At 37.6% G+C, this 18,144-nt stretch overlaps 1 protein-coding gene across 1 annotated transcript in view; it reads left to right on the top strand.

The window, feature by feature from the left end:
* ASB4 (ankyrin repeat and SOCS box containing 4) overlaps window positions 1–18,144 on the top strand; it is a 72,014-nt gene that overhangs the window by 36,103 nt on the left and 17,767 nt on the right. Inside the window, exon 3 of the mRNA XM_077163204.1 lies at window positions 3,868–4,358. Coding sequence (XP_077019319.1) covers window positions 3,868–4,358 — 491 coding nt within the window. The remainder of the gene's footprint in view (window positions 1–3,867; window positions 4,359–18,144) is intronic.

Genomic DNA, 18,144 nt, shown 5'->3' with positions numbered 1-18,144 from the left:
ATGCCGTTGGCTCATGTCCACAGCAATAAAACTAGGTATCTTCACTTAGCCAAGTTGACACTTGAATCTAACTACCACAGTACCCCCCACCAACACATTTGTGTGGATCATTTCTTACAATTGATGATAATGCATTTTCATAATAATGTTTTAATAATTGTACTATTAATTAAAGTCCATGGTTTTACTCAGGGCTCACTGTTTGTGTACTGTTGTTCCATGAATTTTTCCTTTCAATTTTTATTCTGTTACCATATATACAATTTACCATTTCCCCTTTTAATCATATTCAGATATATATTTCAGTCCTGTTAACTTCATTCACAATATTGTGTTACCATCATCATCATCCATTACCAGAATTTTTCCATCATTCCAAATGGGAACCCTGTACATTTTACATCTTAACTGCCCATTCCCCATCCCCACTTTGTCCCCTGGTAACCTATATTCGAGATTCTGACTCTATGAGCTTGCTTATTCTAATCGTTTCAAATTAATGAGAACATACAAATTTGTCCTATTGTGCCTGGCTCATTTCACTCAACATATGTCTCCAAGGATCATCCATGTTGGCAAATTATGAGGACTTCATTTTACAAAAGTAAATATTACTTTTGACAATTATTCATGAATTTCCTAAAGATGGTTCAGGTGTTTCAGCTTAGTAATTCTACTATGGGGGAATTTATCCCAAGTAAATAATCCCAAAATTTAATACGTTATTAATTGTGGCATTAGTTACAAGATCAAAAATTTGGAAAAAAACGTCACGTTTGACTTAAGTGAAATTGTTAAGAAAGCACTCTATGGAGTATTCGTAGTTATTTTAAAATATGTTTTCAAGGATTGTGTAATAACATGGAAATGATTATGATATAATAGCAAAGAAAAAGCAATGTTGGTAAAAAAAAATGTTAAAATAACTATAAGCTAATTGGTAATTAGGTAACCAAACATTCAAACACAATGAGATGCTACTACACGACCCATGGGATTAGTAAAACTAAATAGACTAAAAATACAAATGTGGATGAGGAAATGGTACAAGGAGAACTCTCACACCTGGTTTGTAGGAGTGTAAATTGGCACAATCACTTGTTTGGCTTCATCTAATGAAATTGAAGGTAGGTATACACAAAACCCCAGCAATTCTACTCATAGATATGGAACCTAGAGAAAGCCTTAAACATGAGCACCAGACTACCTGTCCAAGAACGCTTATGGCCCCACTGTATGTAATAGCCTGAAACTTGTATAGAAGGAGAAAATTTGTACAATTAGCCAAAAACTAATAATACATATAGGGAAAATGTTCAAGTTCTGGTAATCAGATGAATTCAGATTTGAAAAACTGAGCCCAATTTTTACTTCTAAACTAAACTTGAAATGTCCATCACCAGTAGAATGAATCATTGTGGTTTACTCAGGCTGTGAGATGGAATACAACAAAATGAAAAAAACAAGAGCAAGACAACGCAGATGATCTTCACAAACAAAATGTTGAGTGAAAGAAGCAAGTCATAAAATATGTGTTTGAGTCCACAAAGTTCAAAAATAAGTGAAACAATTATCTTGTTTAGGGATTTATACAGAGGTGGCAAAACTATACAGTTCCCTTTGGCAGGACTGATGGGTTCTGATGGGTGGAAAACGTGAAAATGGAAGACTTTATGGGGGCTAGCAGTGTTCAATTTCTTGACCTGGGAAATTGTTATATAGGTTATGGTTTTACAGTTACTTTTTTACACTGTATATATGTTGTTTAACATGGTTCATAATGCATGCTTTATTTTCACATTAACAGTATTTTTTAAAAGTCTCAAGAATTTATGTTTACGGTCTCTAATTTCTTGAGTAAATCACAAAATCTATCGCCTCAAAAATGTAGTCAAAGTATCTACATTATATACCACTTGGAAAAGTTACATGAAAGGCACAATTCAAGTGGAAAAGAAAAGATTTCCTAGTGAGCAAAGGAAAGTGTGTAGCATATCTAGTTGTACCAATAGGTCAAAGATCAATTGTAAATGTCCAAGTACATTAAAAAATAAGGATGTGGTTTGTTCCAAGTCAGCCTGTACAATTTTCAACCTGACCCTTCGATTCCCTTCCTTGCTGGAACTTCTCTAGTATCTGAAGCTACTCTGCAGCTGGCTTCTGGGAAGACGTTCTTATTCATTCCATTTCACTCCAGAGCAAAAACAGTCTGACCTGAAAAGAGACCTGACCCAGAATGCCTCCAGGGCAGAGCACTGATGGACACAGATGGCCCCTTCAAAGACGAGCTTTGGTTATAATTCTGCTTTCTGCAAGTTGGGAGCACAGCAGTCTCCAAGTTGGCAATGCAGTGTGCTCTTGGAAACCTCACTGGGAGGTTTGTCCAGGATACTGAGCATGCTTGCAGGAATATTGCCTTTTTCACAATGTTCCATAGGATCAGGGGAAGCCATAAATAAGGACATAAAGGCACCGAGACATACCGAACAGATTTTTTTTTAATTAACAAAATATAAAGTGATTTCTCATTTACTTTCAAGCTCTCACATACTACAGGAAAGCAAAGTCCAGAAAAGTTTTCTTCCAGAAAAATAATATGGAGGTAGAATAACAGTGTTAAAAGGTAGAATAACTGTGTTAAGAGATTTTGAAGCCTTAGTTCAACTGCTTACAAGCTTGATATATTTTAGTAAGTTGATAACCTCTCTCCCTACGAATTTCTTCATGGTAAAATTAGGATAAAAACTGCGCCTACCACAAAGGGTTGCTGAGAAGATTCGATGAGGCAATATATGAAAATGTTTAGCTCAGAATGTTGTGTATGTTAAGTGCTTAATGAATAGCTCCTGGCATAATAATAATGATAATGTCTCTTTCAGATTTATACTCAGTATAGCTAGAAGAATTTCCAAAGGAAGTGATTACAAAATCTGCCACTTACGGTCATTTGGTTCATCCCATTGAATTAGGCAGGGAAGGAAAATTTCATTTTCTCAAGTTGCCCATCCTCCTACTTAAAATTGCCTGTTATAAAAAGTTGAAGTCACTTCAGTTTCCTGGTCTGTTAAATAAGTGGGTCGAACTAAATAATCTCTGCAGTGTTTTACAAGCACTAATAATTTGTGGTTCTTACATTCTTTGTCAATTGCCAATCAAACTTGTTGCAGTATTTCAATCATTTTTCTTCACTGAATGGATATTTCCATCCATTAAAAGCTTCTACCCTTTTAGATGCAAAATATGACCTTTAGGCCAGTTGGGTAGTCATAGTTCTTTGTTTTGCTTTCCTGTTTCTTTGTCTGTGTTCCAAGGAAACTCTATAGACTTACACAGCCCTAATAGACCTTAATACCATAATTTCAGCCATAGGACTGAGCAATTTCCATACCTCAAGCGCTTGGAACAAACTTTTAGGTTTCCCTGCTTTGAAAAAGAAGAAAAACATTATTTTGTGAAACCATCAAAACAATTGATGATTTTGAAAACCACTTGTATGAGTTTCAGAGGTTGTGATGTAACCTTTACATTAGATGATATTTTTTATCTAATGTAAAGCATATCTAATAGCTTATGCTGTTTTGTTGGCATAAGCTATTTAGTTATAGGAATCACTTTTATTTATAAATTCATTTGGGAGTAAGAATTAAAACTCAACAAAGTTCCTTCTTGCTAACAGAAATTCTTTGTTCTTTTCTCCTGGGTACATTTGCTCATTGCCCAGGAGGTGGCACTGTTGTTTCAAGGGGATGACTTCCATGAGGACCAGAAATGGAACTTGGGAACAATGGAAAATGTATGGGAGTCAGAAAAATCCTTGCTTGGGAATAACAGCTAAATATGCTTGTCTTCTTCAATTTCCCTTTATAGGGGCCAACGTGAACATGAAGACCAACAACCAAGACGAGGAGACACCCTTGCACACAGCTGCTCACTTTGGCCTCTCCGAGCTGGTAGCCTTCTACGTAGAGCACGGGGCCATCGTGGACAGTGTAAATGCCCACATGGAGACCCCACTGGCTATTGCAACCTACTGGGCCCTCCGCTTTAAAGAGCAGGAGTACAGCACAGAGCACCACCTCATCTGCCGCATGCTACTCGACTACAAAGCCGAGGTCAATGCCCGGGATGATGACTTTAAATCTCCCCTCCACAAGGCAGCCTGGAACTGTGACCATGTGCTCATGCACATGATGCTGGAAGCTGGCGCAGAAGCGAATCTCATGGATATCAACGGTTGTGCTGCCATCCAGTACGTGCTGAAGGTCACCTCTGTGCGACCTGCCGCCCAGCCTGAGATATGTTATCAGCTACTGTTGAACCATGGGGCTGCTCGAATATATCCTCCACAGTTCCATAAGGTGAGGCTGTGTGCAAGGGCCAAGTGGGGGATCTGTTAGCATGGTAAATGAGACTCAAATGGCAGCTTGCTCTGAAATCACCATGTAACTCAAGCTTGTTTGGGCTATCCCTAGCTATCTTGTCACAGTCCAAGTTTGCTTGAAATCTGGGACTGAGAGCTAGGAATGAGAACAGAGGTGGCAAATAATTTTCCATGTCCTATGTGAGCATGAACCAACTGACAGTGGCTGCCTGAGGTCTGAGTTGAAAAAAATCAGAAAGCCACTTTAAGTCTGCAAGAGGGATGAATGGTGTCAAACAGGCCACTATTTAGCATCTCTATGTAGAATGTCTGATCTAAAGATGGCTGAACTGGCTTTGGAATGAATTAGGTTGTTGACATGAAAGGGTTCCCCTATATTCCAGTTTAATGGAAGCTAACATTTATTGAACACTGCTAAATAAAAGGCATAGTATCGTACACATCTTACTTACCTTAATTTAAGTTTGTGTTTCATGACAATCCTAGGAAGGAACTATTCCTATTATCCCCATTCTGCAGAGGAGGACACTGGAGCACACAGTGGTAGGATTCCAACATAGGTCATTTGGCTCAAGTGACCCTTATAAGATCACACTGTATAATACAGCCTCTCATTTTAACATTTATTTGTCATTCCTAATGGGCTGATAGGGACGAGATGCTAGGAATATGGGTATGACTAAAACATGTTTCCTACCTTCAAGTAGCATAGAATCTTAACGTGATGATTTTAATATGCTGTGGTAAATGATAAGGTAGAGGAATAAACAGTGCTAGAGGTACATGGATGAGAGAGGGCTTTGCATTAGGTGGTGACTAATTATTTTGGAAGCTAAAATGCTTCCATCTTGAAATAAGCAATTTAAAGAGCATTGTACCAGCAATTCCACTCATTCTAAAATTTTAGTTAACAAGAAACAGAAAAATGTCAGGAATAAACCAGTTTAACTAATGCAGGGCCATGGAAAGCAAATTGGCAGAATTTTTATTAAATTCACTGCTAAGTTCTACCTTCTACCTTGATAAAATGTCAGGAACTTGTCTGAAGTCCTGTAATGTGAGTTTAGTTAGAAGAAAAGTTCCATTAAAGGATTTACAGGAAGTAAACTCAGTCAGGTTGTCCAAATTCCTCGTGGACAACCCAGAGAATATTCAGGCTGGATTTATTGGTATGGGCCCACTAGGCAGAGATTCTGGAGTCAATGTAAAGGGGTTAGAAAGGGCTCTAATGGTTTGTTTTGGTGTTTGACTGAAGCATGGTTCAAAAGATGGCCAACATTACCTGAGGTTGAAATGCCAGAACTGCCCTGGTATAAATAGTACAGAAGAGGGGATCCAGAGGCTTAAAGAGATTGGAATGTTAGAGTGGATTTATCATGGAAGACGTGCTCACCTAACCCAGGGATGTCTACAAGACACGTTTTCACCAAGACTATGAGGAATACAGTTGTGAGAGTGGCTCCATCATCCCTGAAGAGATCTGTGCTTGTTCTTCTCTGTGGGTCAGATATTACTGTGGGAACTGCTTGTCACTGAAAGTGAATCCTTAAACCCAGTGGGGATGATGGGATCCTAGACTGGCAGGAGCCAAGTGGCAGCCTTTAATCTCCAAGGACAAGGTGGGTGTGGATACTGTAACGGAAAGCAGAATCAAAGAAGAAATCAGAATAGTCTGACTTGCAGAGACCTATGGCATTGGCTAGTTGATCATGAGGTTCCTAGAAGCGAAATAGAATGGCAGTTCTTACTTGATCTGTCTAAGCAGAAGAGTTCTAGGTCAAGTGAACAGGAGTCTAACTTGAGTTACAAAAATAGAAAGTCATAGCCCCTCAACCAACACAAAACTGAGACATTTTATAGACCCAGAGCCCCCAAATGAAGAGAATAGTTCAGGTTCCTTTGGAGGAAGGAAACTACCACTGTGCCAAAAATATATACTATTAATCTTCCTCCCAGCCTTCTCCAAAGTTACCCATGACTTTTTTTTTTTTTTTACCAGAGTGACTGTGCATTTAGGAAAAGGAAACTATCAGACATTTGGGGATTATTAGACACTGGCTTGGACCAACATTAATTCCAGGAGTCCCAAAGCATTGCTGTGGTCCACCAGTCAGCATTGGTTCTTATGAAGATGGGTAATCAATGGAGCTTTAACTCAGGTCCCAGTGGGTCCAGTTGGTCCCCAAACCCACTCTGTGGTTATTTCTCCAGTCTCAGAATGTATAATTGGAATCAACCTACTCAGTCACTGAAAGAAACCCTATATTGATTCCCTGACTTGTAGAGTGAGGACTATTATGGAAGGAAGGGCTAAATGGAAACAACTAGAACTGCCTTACAAAGCAAAATAGTATATCAAAAGCAATACTGGATTCATGCATGGATTTTAGAGTCAGTGCCACCATCAAGGACTTAGAGGATGCAGGGGTGGTGATACCCTCCACATCCCCATTCAACACTCCAATTTGGCTTATGTAGAAAACAGATGAGTCTTGGAGGATGACAATGTAAACTTAACCAAGTTGTGGCTATAATTGAAGATGCTGTTTCAGATGTGATATCATTGCTTGAGCAATAAACACATCACCTGGTACCTGGTATGCAGCTACTGAGCTGGCAATTTTTTTCTTGATACCTGTTAATAAAGATCACCATAAAGCAATTTGCTTTCAGCTGAAAAGACCAGCAATACACCTTCACTGTACTACTTCAGCAGCATATCAACTTGCCAGCCCTATGATATAATGTAGTCTGTAGAGAACTTGATCACCTTCCCTTCCAAAAGACATCACAGTTGTCAATTACTTTGATGACATTATGCAGCCTGGACTTAGGAAGTAAGAAGTAGCAACTCCTCTAGACTTACTGGAAAGACATTTACATGCAGAGGCTGGGAGATAAAGCCAAAAAAAATTAGAGATCTTCAACCACAGTGAAATTTCTTTTCCCATCCAGTGGTGTGGGATAGTATTCTGCAGGAGGCTGTATATGGTCTAAAATCAGTATTAACTCTATGGTGCTATTTTTTCTACAGCCAGATGTTTTAATTTCCTAGGCTGCTAAAGCAAATACCTTGAAATGGGATGACTTAGATGATGAGAATTTAATAGCTTACCATTTTGAGTCTAAGAGAAAGTCCAAATCAAGGTGTCATCAAGGCAATGCTTTCTTCCTGAAGATTGGTGTTCTGAGGTTAGCAGCCAGCTAGCTTGTTACATGGCAAGGTATGTGGTGGCATCTCCTGGTTTCTTTCTTCTCTTCTGGTTTCCATTTCAGTTGCTTGCTTTCTGTGGCTTTTCTCTTTCATATCTGAATTCATTCCATTTATAAAAGATTCCAGTAATAGGATTAAGACCCATCCTAATTGGGTGGGCCACATATAGTTTAAGTGAAATAATCTCATCAAAAGGTCCTACTTAAAATGAATACACACCTACAGGAATGGATTAAATTTAAGAACATGTTTTTCTGGGGTACATATAGTTTCAAATCACAATGACAAAATTCAAGATTCTAGGAATCAAGAGGTAGGAGTGGGACTGGCACCAATCCCTATTACCCCTAATGATCCACTAGAAAAAGTCTTGCTTCCTCTTCCTGTGACTTTGTGCTCTGCAGGTCTTTGTTCCAAAATTAGAAATGCTTCCACCAGGAGACACAACAATGATTCCATTGAACTGCCAACAATGATTCCATTGAACTGCCATCCTTATGATTTTGAATCAACAGGCAAAGAAAAGAATTGCCATACTGGCTGGGGTTATTGATGTGAATATCAAGGGGAAATAGGACTGCTACTATATAATGGAGGTAAAGAAGAATTTGCCTGAAATACAGGAGATCCCTTAGGCATCTCTTAACACTACCAAGCCCTGTGGTTGAAGTCAAGGGAAAATTGCAACAACCCAATCCAGGTAGTATTTTTCAAGAATGAAGATTTTGGTCGCCCCTCCATGCAAAGAACCAAGACCAGCTGAGGTGTTTGCAGAGGTCACAGGGAATAAAGAAGGGCTAGTGGAATTTAGTAGTTATAAATATGAGCTATGTCCAGGTAACCAGTTGCAGAAACAAGGCCTCTAATGGTTAGGAGTATTTCTTCCTTATTTTGTTATGAATATGTTTGCATATATACATAAAGCAAATATCTTTTTCCCCAATCTTATACCTTTATCACTTACATATGTTTTAGTCACTTTATGTCATAATATTTAGGCTATAGGATATAAAATTTAAGCCTGAATATTATCCAAGAACTTGCATCCTCTTTTGGCAAAGAGCTAGTACATTGCCTGTTGTAAACAGGACAGTTAAATTATGTTTGGAGAAAGATTGATTGTCATTGGTTTATTTTTTCTCATTGTTTTGTACTGTCCTACATTTAACTACTAATAACATATATGACCTAAAATTTCCTCTTTGAACCAAATTCACATATATAATTCAGTGCTGTTAATTACACTCACAATGTTGTGCTACCATCACCACCATCCATTTCTAAAACTTTGCAATCAACCTTGATAGAAATTCTGTACAATTTATTCATTGACTCCCTATTCCTTATTCCTAACCCAATCCCTGGAACCTATTTTGTAGATTCTAATTCTGTGAGTTTGCTTATTCTAATTATTTCATTAGAAATTTGTCCGTTTTTTGTCTGACTTATTTCACTCAACATAATATCTTCAATGTTCATCCATGTTGTCACATGAACCAGAACTTCATTTTCTTTTAATGCTGAATTATATTCCATTGTATATATATACCACATTTTGTTTATCCGTTCATCAGTTGATGGACACTGTGGTGGCTTCCATCTTTTAGTAGTTGTGAATAATGCTGCTATGAACGTCAGTATGCAAATATCTTTTCGAGTCCCTGCTTTCAATCCTTCTAGATAAATACTTAGTCGTGGCATTGCTGGTAATATGGTAAATCTATACTTAGAGGAATGCCAAACTGTGTTCCACAGTGGCTGCACTGTTTTACATTCCCATCAGCAATGAATGAGTGATCCTGCTTCTCCACACCCTTTTTTCAATGATTGTAATTTTCTGTTTTTATAGTAGAAGCCATTCTAGTGAGTGTGAAATGGAATCTTAATGTGGTTTTGATTTGCATTTCTCTAATGACTACTGATGTTGAGCATCTTTTCATGCGCTTTTGTTGGCCATTTGTATATTTTCTTTGAGAAATGTCTGTTCAAGGCCTTTGTCCATGTTTTAATTGGAATGTTTGTCTTTTTATTGTTACGTTTTAGGATTTCTTTATATATTCTGGATATTAAACTCTTATCAGATAAGTGGTTTCCAAATATTTTCTCCCATTGAGTAGGTTGTCTTTTCACTTTCATGATAAAGTCCTTTTATGCACAAAAATTTTTAATTTTGATGAGTTCCTATTTATATATATATATTTTCTTCTGTTGTTTCCGCTTTAGTTGTGAAGTATTAAAAACCATGGTTTAACATATAATAATGAAGATACTTCCCTATATTTTCTTCTAAGAGTTTTATAGTCCTGGTTTTTATATTTAGGTCTTTGCTCCATTTTGAGTTAATTTTTGTGCATAGGATGAAATACAGTCCTCCTTCATTCTTTCACATATGGATATCCAGTTCTTTCAGCATCATTTGTTGAAGAGACTATTCTTTTCCACTTGAGTAGACTGGCAGCCTTGTCAAACTTCAAATTGGCCATAGATGTGAGGGTCTATTTCTGAACTTTCAGTTCAATTCCAATGGTCTATTTCTCTCTCTTCTATATGTGTGTGTATGTCAGTATACCATGCTGTTTAGACTACTGAAGCTTTGTCATAAATTTTAAAGTAACGAGTGTGTGTTCTCCAACTTCATTCTTCTTTTTCAAGATGGTTTTGTTTATTTGGGACCCTTACCCTTCCAAATAAATTTGATAATTGACTTTTCCATTTCTGCAAAGTAGGCTGTTAGAATTTTGATCAGAACTGTATTGGATCTGTGACTCACTTTGCATAGAATTAACATCTTAATAGTATTTAATCTTTCAATCCATGAGTGCAGAATTTCTTCCATTTATTTAGAACTTTGATTTCTTTTAGAAAATTTTTGTAGTTTCTTGTAAGTCTTTTACATTCATGCTTAAATTTATTTCCAAATATTTGATTCCATTAGGTGTTATTGTAACAGATTTTTTTATTGATCTCTTCTTCAGATAGCTCACTACTAGTGTATAGAAACACTACTGATCTTTGCATGTTGATCTAGCACCTCGCTACTGTTCTGAATTTGCTTATTAGCTCCGATAGTTTTGTTGTAGATTTTTTTAGGGCTTTCTCTATAAAGGATCAACATTGTTTGCAAACAGTGAAAGTTTTACTTCTTCCTTTCCAATTTGAATGCCTTTCACTTCTTTTTCTTGCCTAACTGCTCTGGCTAGGGTGTACAGTACAAAGTGGAATACCAGTAGTGACAGTGGCATCTTTGCTTTGTTCCTGATCTTAAAGAGAAAGCCTTCAGTCTTTCACCATTGAGTATAATTTTTCACAAAGGGTATTTTTTATATGTGTCCTTTATCATGTTCAGGAAGTTTCCTTTTATTTCCAGTTTCTGAGTATTTTTATTAAGAAGTAGTGCTAGATTTTTCTGCTTCAGTTGAGATGATGATGTGTTTTCCCCTTTATTTGGTAATGCCATATATTACATTAATTGATTTTCTTATGTTGAATGAACCTTGTATATCTAAGATAAAACCCAGTTGATCATGGTGTATAATTCTTTTAATGTGTTTCTTGGATTTGATTTGCCAGTATTATGTTATGTTTTTTTCCATCTGTATTCATAAGAGAAATTATTCTGTAATTTTCTCTTCTTGTAGTATTTCTTTTCTGGCTTTGGTATTAAGGTGATGCTGATCTCATAAAATGACTTAGCTAGTGTTCATTCCTATTGATTTTTTTGGAAGAGTCTGAAAAGGATTGGTATTAATTCTTCTTGGAATGATTGGTAGGCTTCACCTATGAAATCTGTACCTGGATTTTTTTTTCTTTTTTGATGACTGATTCAATTTCTTTACTTGTAATTAGTCTGTTGAGGTCTTCTGTTTCTTTTAGTGTCAGTGTAGGTTGTTCATGTGCTTCTACGAAATTGTCCATTTTGTCAAGCTTGTCTAATTTTTTGGCATACCATTTTTCACAGTATCTCTTATGATTCTTTTTTTATATAGAAAAAGAAAAATTCCAAGTTAATAAATTTTGGGAAAGTGAACATAAAATGACTGGGACTTACAAAACCAGAATTTACGATTATCTGTGAATAGTTAGAAGCAAATTGTAGAACCAGTTTGACTATAAATCCAAAGTAATTATATCGTTGGTTCCAGAATCAAATTTCCCATTGTCCTAATAAGTTTACAGTTGTTAAATTCTAAGTATCCCTGCTGCTACACATACTGCTGACAGAAAACATCTCCTTCCTGGAAAGTGTTTTCACACTCAAGTTGTATCATACATATCAGATACATCTTTCCTTTTGCAAAAAACTTAGCAAGATGATGTCTCCTTTTTGGCTTAGATCAGCCACTTTCCTCTTATGAATAACTTTCCTACTCTAGTGTCTGTATCCCTCCAAGTCTTCATCCTCCACAGGCTGTCTCCCTGGATCCCATTTCCGGAAGGTCAGTTCCTTTTCTAAAAGGAGAACTCAGTCAGTGAGGCCACATGCATTACACGTTAGGTTCTCTCTGTGCCAGTTCCAACTAGACACCTAGTTTTCTAGAACCTTTGTGCTCAAGAAAGTTGTATTGCCCTTCTCTCTCTTTTCCTCATATCTCACCAATATTCTCCTGCCTTTTCATGACATCTGTTTCAACAAAATACCTGGTCATTCCTAGGTCTTCCTGTCTCGCCCAACATGTCAGTGATACCCAAGAGACTGTAACCACTGCTGCAACACTGACAGTTCTCTGGGTCCTTTCACCTCTCAATCATCTCATTGCAACTGAGTCTCTTTTGGGAGCCCCGAGTTTTAAGCCAGCCATTCCTTTCCCTACCTCCTCTGCCTCATGGCAGCCTTTTACATAAGAACAGCTAATTCTGAGATGCCTACTGCCTCTATAAAGTGTAAGCCTGAGGGAGGATGCCAGTCCCACCAATTCTGACCAATGGATTTGGGGTGAGTACAGTACCACACCCTCCTATTCACTACACTTTTTCATTAACCCACCTATAAACATCCACCTTAGTAATTTAAGCAGAGTTCTTGAGAGCAGTCTTTTCTCTTTCTTTCATTATAGCTACATTCCATCAGAAGGGGCCAAGGAAGGATCTGCTAGCTTTTGAGTGCATCTTAGGAACTAGCACCTAACTGGTTAAGTATGCTACCATGACAAGTTATATTTTATGACCTCCATGCAGTTTGTCTTGCAGCATTTTTCAGTTTGCAAGTAGTGAAATTTATCAGAGATCTGTGTTTTCCTTGACTCTGATCTTACAATGCTAACCTCTCATTAGTATTAAAAATGCTACACTTTTCATGTCTATATACTCAATGAAGAAGTGCTGCTTAGAGAAAACGTGGAAGTTTTTTTTAAGAAAGTGACCATACTTTCTCCAGGCGTGCTTCCTTTCTCATCTCCATTCTTCTGACACAACTAATTTACCACTCAATGGCAGCACAAACTAAGTTAGCAGGCACACATTATCAAGACCAGAATGCCTATGGAATGTCAACAGGGCGAGGTGGCAAAGACGACCTGTCCATAGATCCTTTCTACAAGAGAAGTAAAAGAAAAGTGTTATGAGACAGCTGGCAGATAAGCTGAACATAAGTGTTCCAGTGCATGTGCACACACACACACACACACACACACACACACACACACACAGGAACAAGTCAAGTCCTCAACGAAGATTTACATTAACAGAACCTGGCACAGATACGCTATGCTCAAGTCTCACTAGAAAGGAGTCACTTGGGTTTTTGTTTTTTGCTTTCTTGAGACAACATGAGCCAATAGCCAGCTAACCATTCAGACCCATCACTGAATAGAAGGGAACAGCATCAGACACAAAATTTTAGGCCCTGGTCTTATGGGCCTTTAATAATTTTAAAAAATTCTTTCCTCTGTTTTCATTAAAGAGAATTTTTTCTTTGTAAGGATACTTTTTGTAGCTTTTTCCCTTTTGTATTTTATTGTGGTTTGGTTTTTTTGTTTGTTTGTTTGTTTTGGCATGGGCAGGCTCTGGGCAGGTCTCTGGCTCAGCAGGTGAGAATTCTTGCCACTGAGCCACCATTGCACTGCCCTGTATTTATTGTGCTTTTAATTTCTACTTTGAGGAGGAGTTCTCTGACTCTGCATCTTCAGAATCAACTAGGTGACTTTGGAGGCCCCTGTGACTATGCACACCCTGGCTGCATTTGTGGTTGGAGGATTGGTGGGGTCCTCTTTTGCTCCAGCATTGGAGTCTCCCAGGCCATTTCAGACCCACGATAATCTTCGTGCAGAAGTGTCCCTATCAGGAACAAATTATCATGGTCAGTGTCCAGATGTCTTTGGGAAGAGTAGGCCACTGCCTTCAGCCTCTCAGGTTCTGTCCATTGTTGTGGGGGTGAGAGGGGTGGGGTTGTAAGTGTCCATTGTTGTGGTTGGCACAGATTGTTTCAAGGTTCCTCTTCTCACTGCCATAGCATTGGGTCCTGGGACAGTTGAGCGTGAAGCCAGGTGCCTTGGGAGCAACAGGTTAAGGTGGCTCACAGGGCCTTGCTCAGAGATTTCCCGTTGAGCTTCTTGGTTCTGAAAGCGTGTTCTACAGAGCCAGCATTGTTAGTGTCCTGAAAGGTCCCCTCTGGCACTTCTGCCCAAGGATGGCTGCCATGCTCTTGGCCTGAGCCATGCTGGAGTGTCTCATAGAAGTCCCTTCATTGAAAGCATCCTTGCTGTGATCTTCAGGGGGGCAGGTCCTGGCTGCTATGGACCATAGCCTGTGACAGGCTTCTTCACTGGAAGAAGGGTCTGGGTTGTCCTTGTGGCTGGTTCCTGCTCTCCCGTCGGGGAGGAGATCAGTTCAACCTTGCTGGTGTTTTCTTTGTCAGTATAGTTAATGTCTGACAATTTTAATGATCTTTTCAAAGAACCAACTATTGGTTTTACTAATGCTCTTTATTGTTTTTTTAAATTCCCTATTTCATTTATTTCTGCTCTAATCTTTGTCAGATATTAGTATAACTATTCCTGCTCTTTTTCTGATTGTTGTTTGTATGAAATATCTTTTACCAACCTTTCACTTTCAACCTATTTTTGTTGTTCAGTCGAATATGAGTCTCCTATAGTCAGCCTATAGAGGGGTACTGTTTTTAAATCTATTCTGCCTGTCTATTTTTTTTATTGGGGTGTTTAATCCATTAACATTTAATGTTATTACTGTAAAGGCAATACTTCCTTCTGTTAATTTTTTTTCTCAAGTTACCTTTACTGATAGTCTTCATTTCTATACTCCTCTCCAGAGTTCTCTCTCTGACCTTTTCCTATCCACCTATTGTATTCCCTTTAGTATTTCTTGCAGAGCCAATCTTTTAGTAACAAATTCTCTCAGTGAAAATATCTTAATCCCTCTCATTTTTTTTTTCTTGTATGCTGTATGGTGGGGGTCACATTTCATTTTTTTTCCATGTGACTATCCCATTCTCTCAGAACCATTTGTTGAATTTCTTTTTTGGGGGGAGGGAATGCATGGGCTGGGAATCAAACATGAGTCTCCCAGATAATATGCTCTCCCTCATTTTTGAAGAACAATTTTTCTGGATATAGAAGTTTTGGTTGGCAGCTTTTCTCTTTTAAAATCTCAAATATATCTTACCACTGCTTTCTTTCCTCCATGGTTGCTGCTGAGAAACCCACACATAGTCTTATTGGGCTTCCCTTGTATGTGATGAATTGCTTTTTTCTCGCTACTTTCAAAATTCTCTCTTTCTCTTTGACATTTGACAGTCTGATTAGTAAGTGTCTTGGAGTATGTCTAATTGGATATATTCTATATGGAGTGCACTGTACTTCTTGGATCTGTAATTTTATGTTTTTCATAAGAGATGTGAAATTTTCAGTGATTATTTCCTCTATTAGTCTTTTTCCTCCTTTTCCCTTCTATTCTCCTTCTGAGACACTCACAGCACATATATTTGTGTGCTTCATGTTTTCATTCAATTCTCTGAGATCCTACTCATATTTTTCAATTCTTTTTCCTCTATTTTCTTTTATGTATCGGATTTCAGATGTCCAGTCCTGCAGCTCTCTAATCCTTTCTTTTTCCCCTTCAAATCTATTGTTTTTTTCCTCTCTTGTTTCTGCACCTCACTACGCTGTCATCTTGCCTGCCACCATAACAGCTTTTGACATAAAGTCTATTTTGTCTGATATTAGACCCCAGCTCTTTTTCAGTTACTATTTACATGGAGTATCTCTTTCCATCTTTTCATGTTCAACCTAATTGTATCTTCAGGTTTAAAATGAATCTCATGTAAACAACATATATTTGGATCATGAGTGTTTTTTATCCATTCTGCTGATCTGTGCCTTTTCAATGAGGTGGTTAATCCATTAATGTTCAGTATTATTAATGTAAAGGCAGTACTTCAGCCATTGTGTCCTTTGGTTTATATGTTGTATCTTTTGTGCCTCTCTTTTCCTTTATTGCAACTTTCTTTTTTGTATAGTGGATATTTTGAATTTTTTTGTCTGATCCCTTTCTCATTTCTATTTCTGTTTATATTTTTAAACTTCCTTTGTGCCACTCTGTGGTTTGTATTACTCAATTTAATCTATAGCCTACTAATTTGAAAATATACCAACTTAAATTCAATAGCATACATGTTTTCTGCTCCCATGTCCCTCTGTTTCCCCCTTTTAGATTGTTTTTGTCCTACATTATCTCTTTATACTTTGTGTGTCCATTATCAGGAAATATGGCTTTTTCCTGTTCAATTGTATTCTGACTCACATAAGAATTAAAGAATAGAGTTGTATGTTGAGAATATAATACTACTGGGTTTTGCATTTACCATTTTAGTTACCTTTACTGAAAATCTTCATTTCTTCAAACTACTCCAAGCCAATCTCTCCTGTCTTTTCCTTTCAACTTGCAGAACTCCCTTTAATAATTCTTGTGGAGCATGTCTTTTGTTAATGAACTGTTTCATTAAAAAACAAACAAGAAAAACCTTTTGTTTTTGTTAATGAGCTCTCTCTGTTTCTGTTTACCTGTGAATATTTTAAACTTTCCCTCATTTTTGAAGGACACTTTTGCCAGATAAAGAATCTTTGACTGGTAGATTTTATCTTTCAGTACCTTAAATATATCATACCATTGCCTTCTTGCCTCCATAATTTCTGGTAAGAAATTGTAACTGAGTCTTATTGCATGTCCTTTGTATGCAGTGAATTGCTTTCTCTTGCTGCTTTCAGAATTCTCTCTATCTTTGGCATTTGACATTCTGATTAGTATGTGTCTTGCAGTAAGTCTATTAGGGTTTATTCTGTTTGGTGTACATTGCACTTTTAGAAAAAATATTTATGTTTTTCATTAGAGTTGGGAGATTTGGAGCCATAATTTCCTCAAATATTCTTTCTGCCTATTTTTTCCTTCTTTTCTCTTTCTGGGCTACCCATGATGTATATGATTGTATGCTTCATACTGTCTCTTAATCACTGAGACTCTGCTCATTTTACTTTGTTCTTTTCTCTATCTGTCCTGTGACTGTGTTATTTCAATTGTCCTGTCTTCTAGTTTCTCCTGCCTCTTCCAACCTGCTGGGGTTTGATCAATAGATACTTGTGCTTTATTGTCGCGTATGTGTGTACGCATGTGTGTACGTATGCCTGGAGTATATTTTTAATCTCCATTATTGCACTTTTCATCCCCATAATTTCTGTTATATTTCTTTTTAAACTTTCAAATTCTTCTTTATGTTCACACATTTTCTTGGTATCTGTGCTAGTTTGAAAAGATGTATGGGCCTTAGAAAAACCACGTTTTAATAAAAATCCCATTTCATAAAGGTAGAATAATCCCTATTCAATACTGTATGTTTGAAACTGTAATCAGATCATCTCCCTGGAGATGTGATTTAGTCAAGAGTGGTTGTTAAACTGGATTATGTGATGACATGTCTCCACCCATTTGGGTGGGTCTTGATAAGGTTCTTGAGTCCTATAGAAGAGGAAACATTTTGGAGAATGAAGGAGATTCGGAGAGAGCAGAGAATGCTGCAGCACCACGAAGCAGAGAGTCCATCAGCCAGCAACCTTTGGAGATGAAGGAAAACACCTCCCAGGGAGCTTCATGAAGCCAGAAGATAGGAGAGAAAGCCAGCAGATGACGCCATGTTTGCCACGTACCTTTCCAGCTGAGAGAGAAGCCCTGACTGTGTTCTCCATGTGCCTTCTCACTTGAAAGAGAAACCCTGAACATCATCAGCCTTCTTGAACCAAGGTATCTTTCCCTGGATGTCTTTGATTGGACATTTCTATAGACTTGTTGTAATTGGGACATTGTCTAGGCCTTAGAACTGTAAACTAGCAACTTATTAAATTCTCCTTTTTAAAAGCCATTCCGTTTCTGGTACATTGCATTCTAGCAGCTAGCAAACTAGAACAGTATCCTTTAGTTTTGTATCTTTATTTTCCTTCATCTGCTTGAATTGATTCAGGAGATCTGTTTGAACTTCTTTGATTAGTTCCACATACTATCTGCCCTGAAGTTTTAATTAGCTTCCTTGACTAAGCCAAATCTTCTT

Source organism: Tamandua tetradactyla, chromosome 1, assembly GCF_023851605.1.
Source record: "Tamandua tetradactyla isolate mTamTet1 chromosome 1, mTamTet1.pri, whole genome shotgun sequence".
Lineage (NCBI taxonomy): Eukaryota > Metazoa > Chordata > Mammalia > Pilosa > Myrmecophagidae > Tamandua > Tamandua tetradactyla.
The sequence above is the reverse complement of the archived record's forward strand: the minus strand, read 5'-3'. Positions and strand labels throughout refer to the sequence as shown.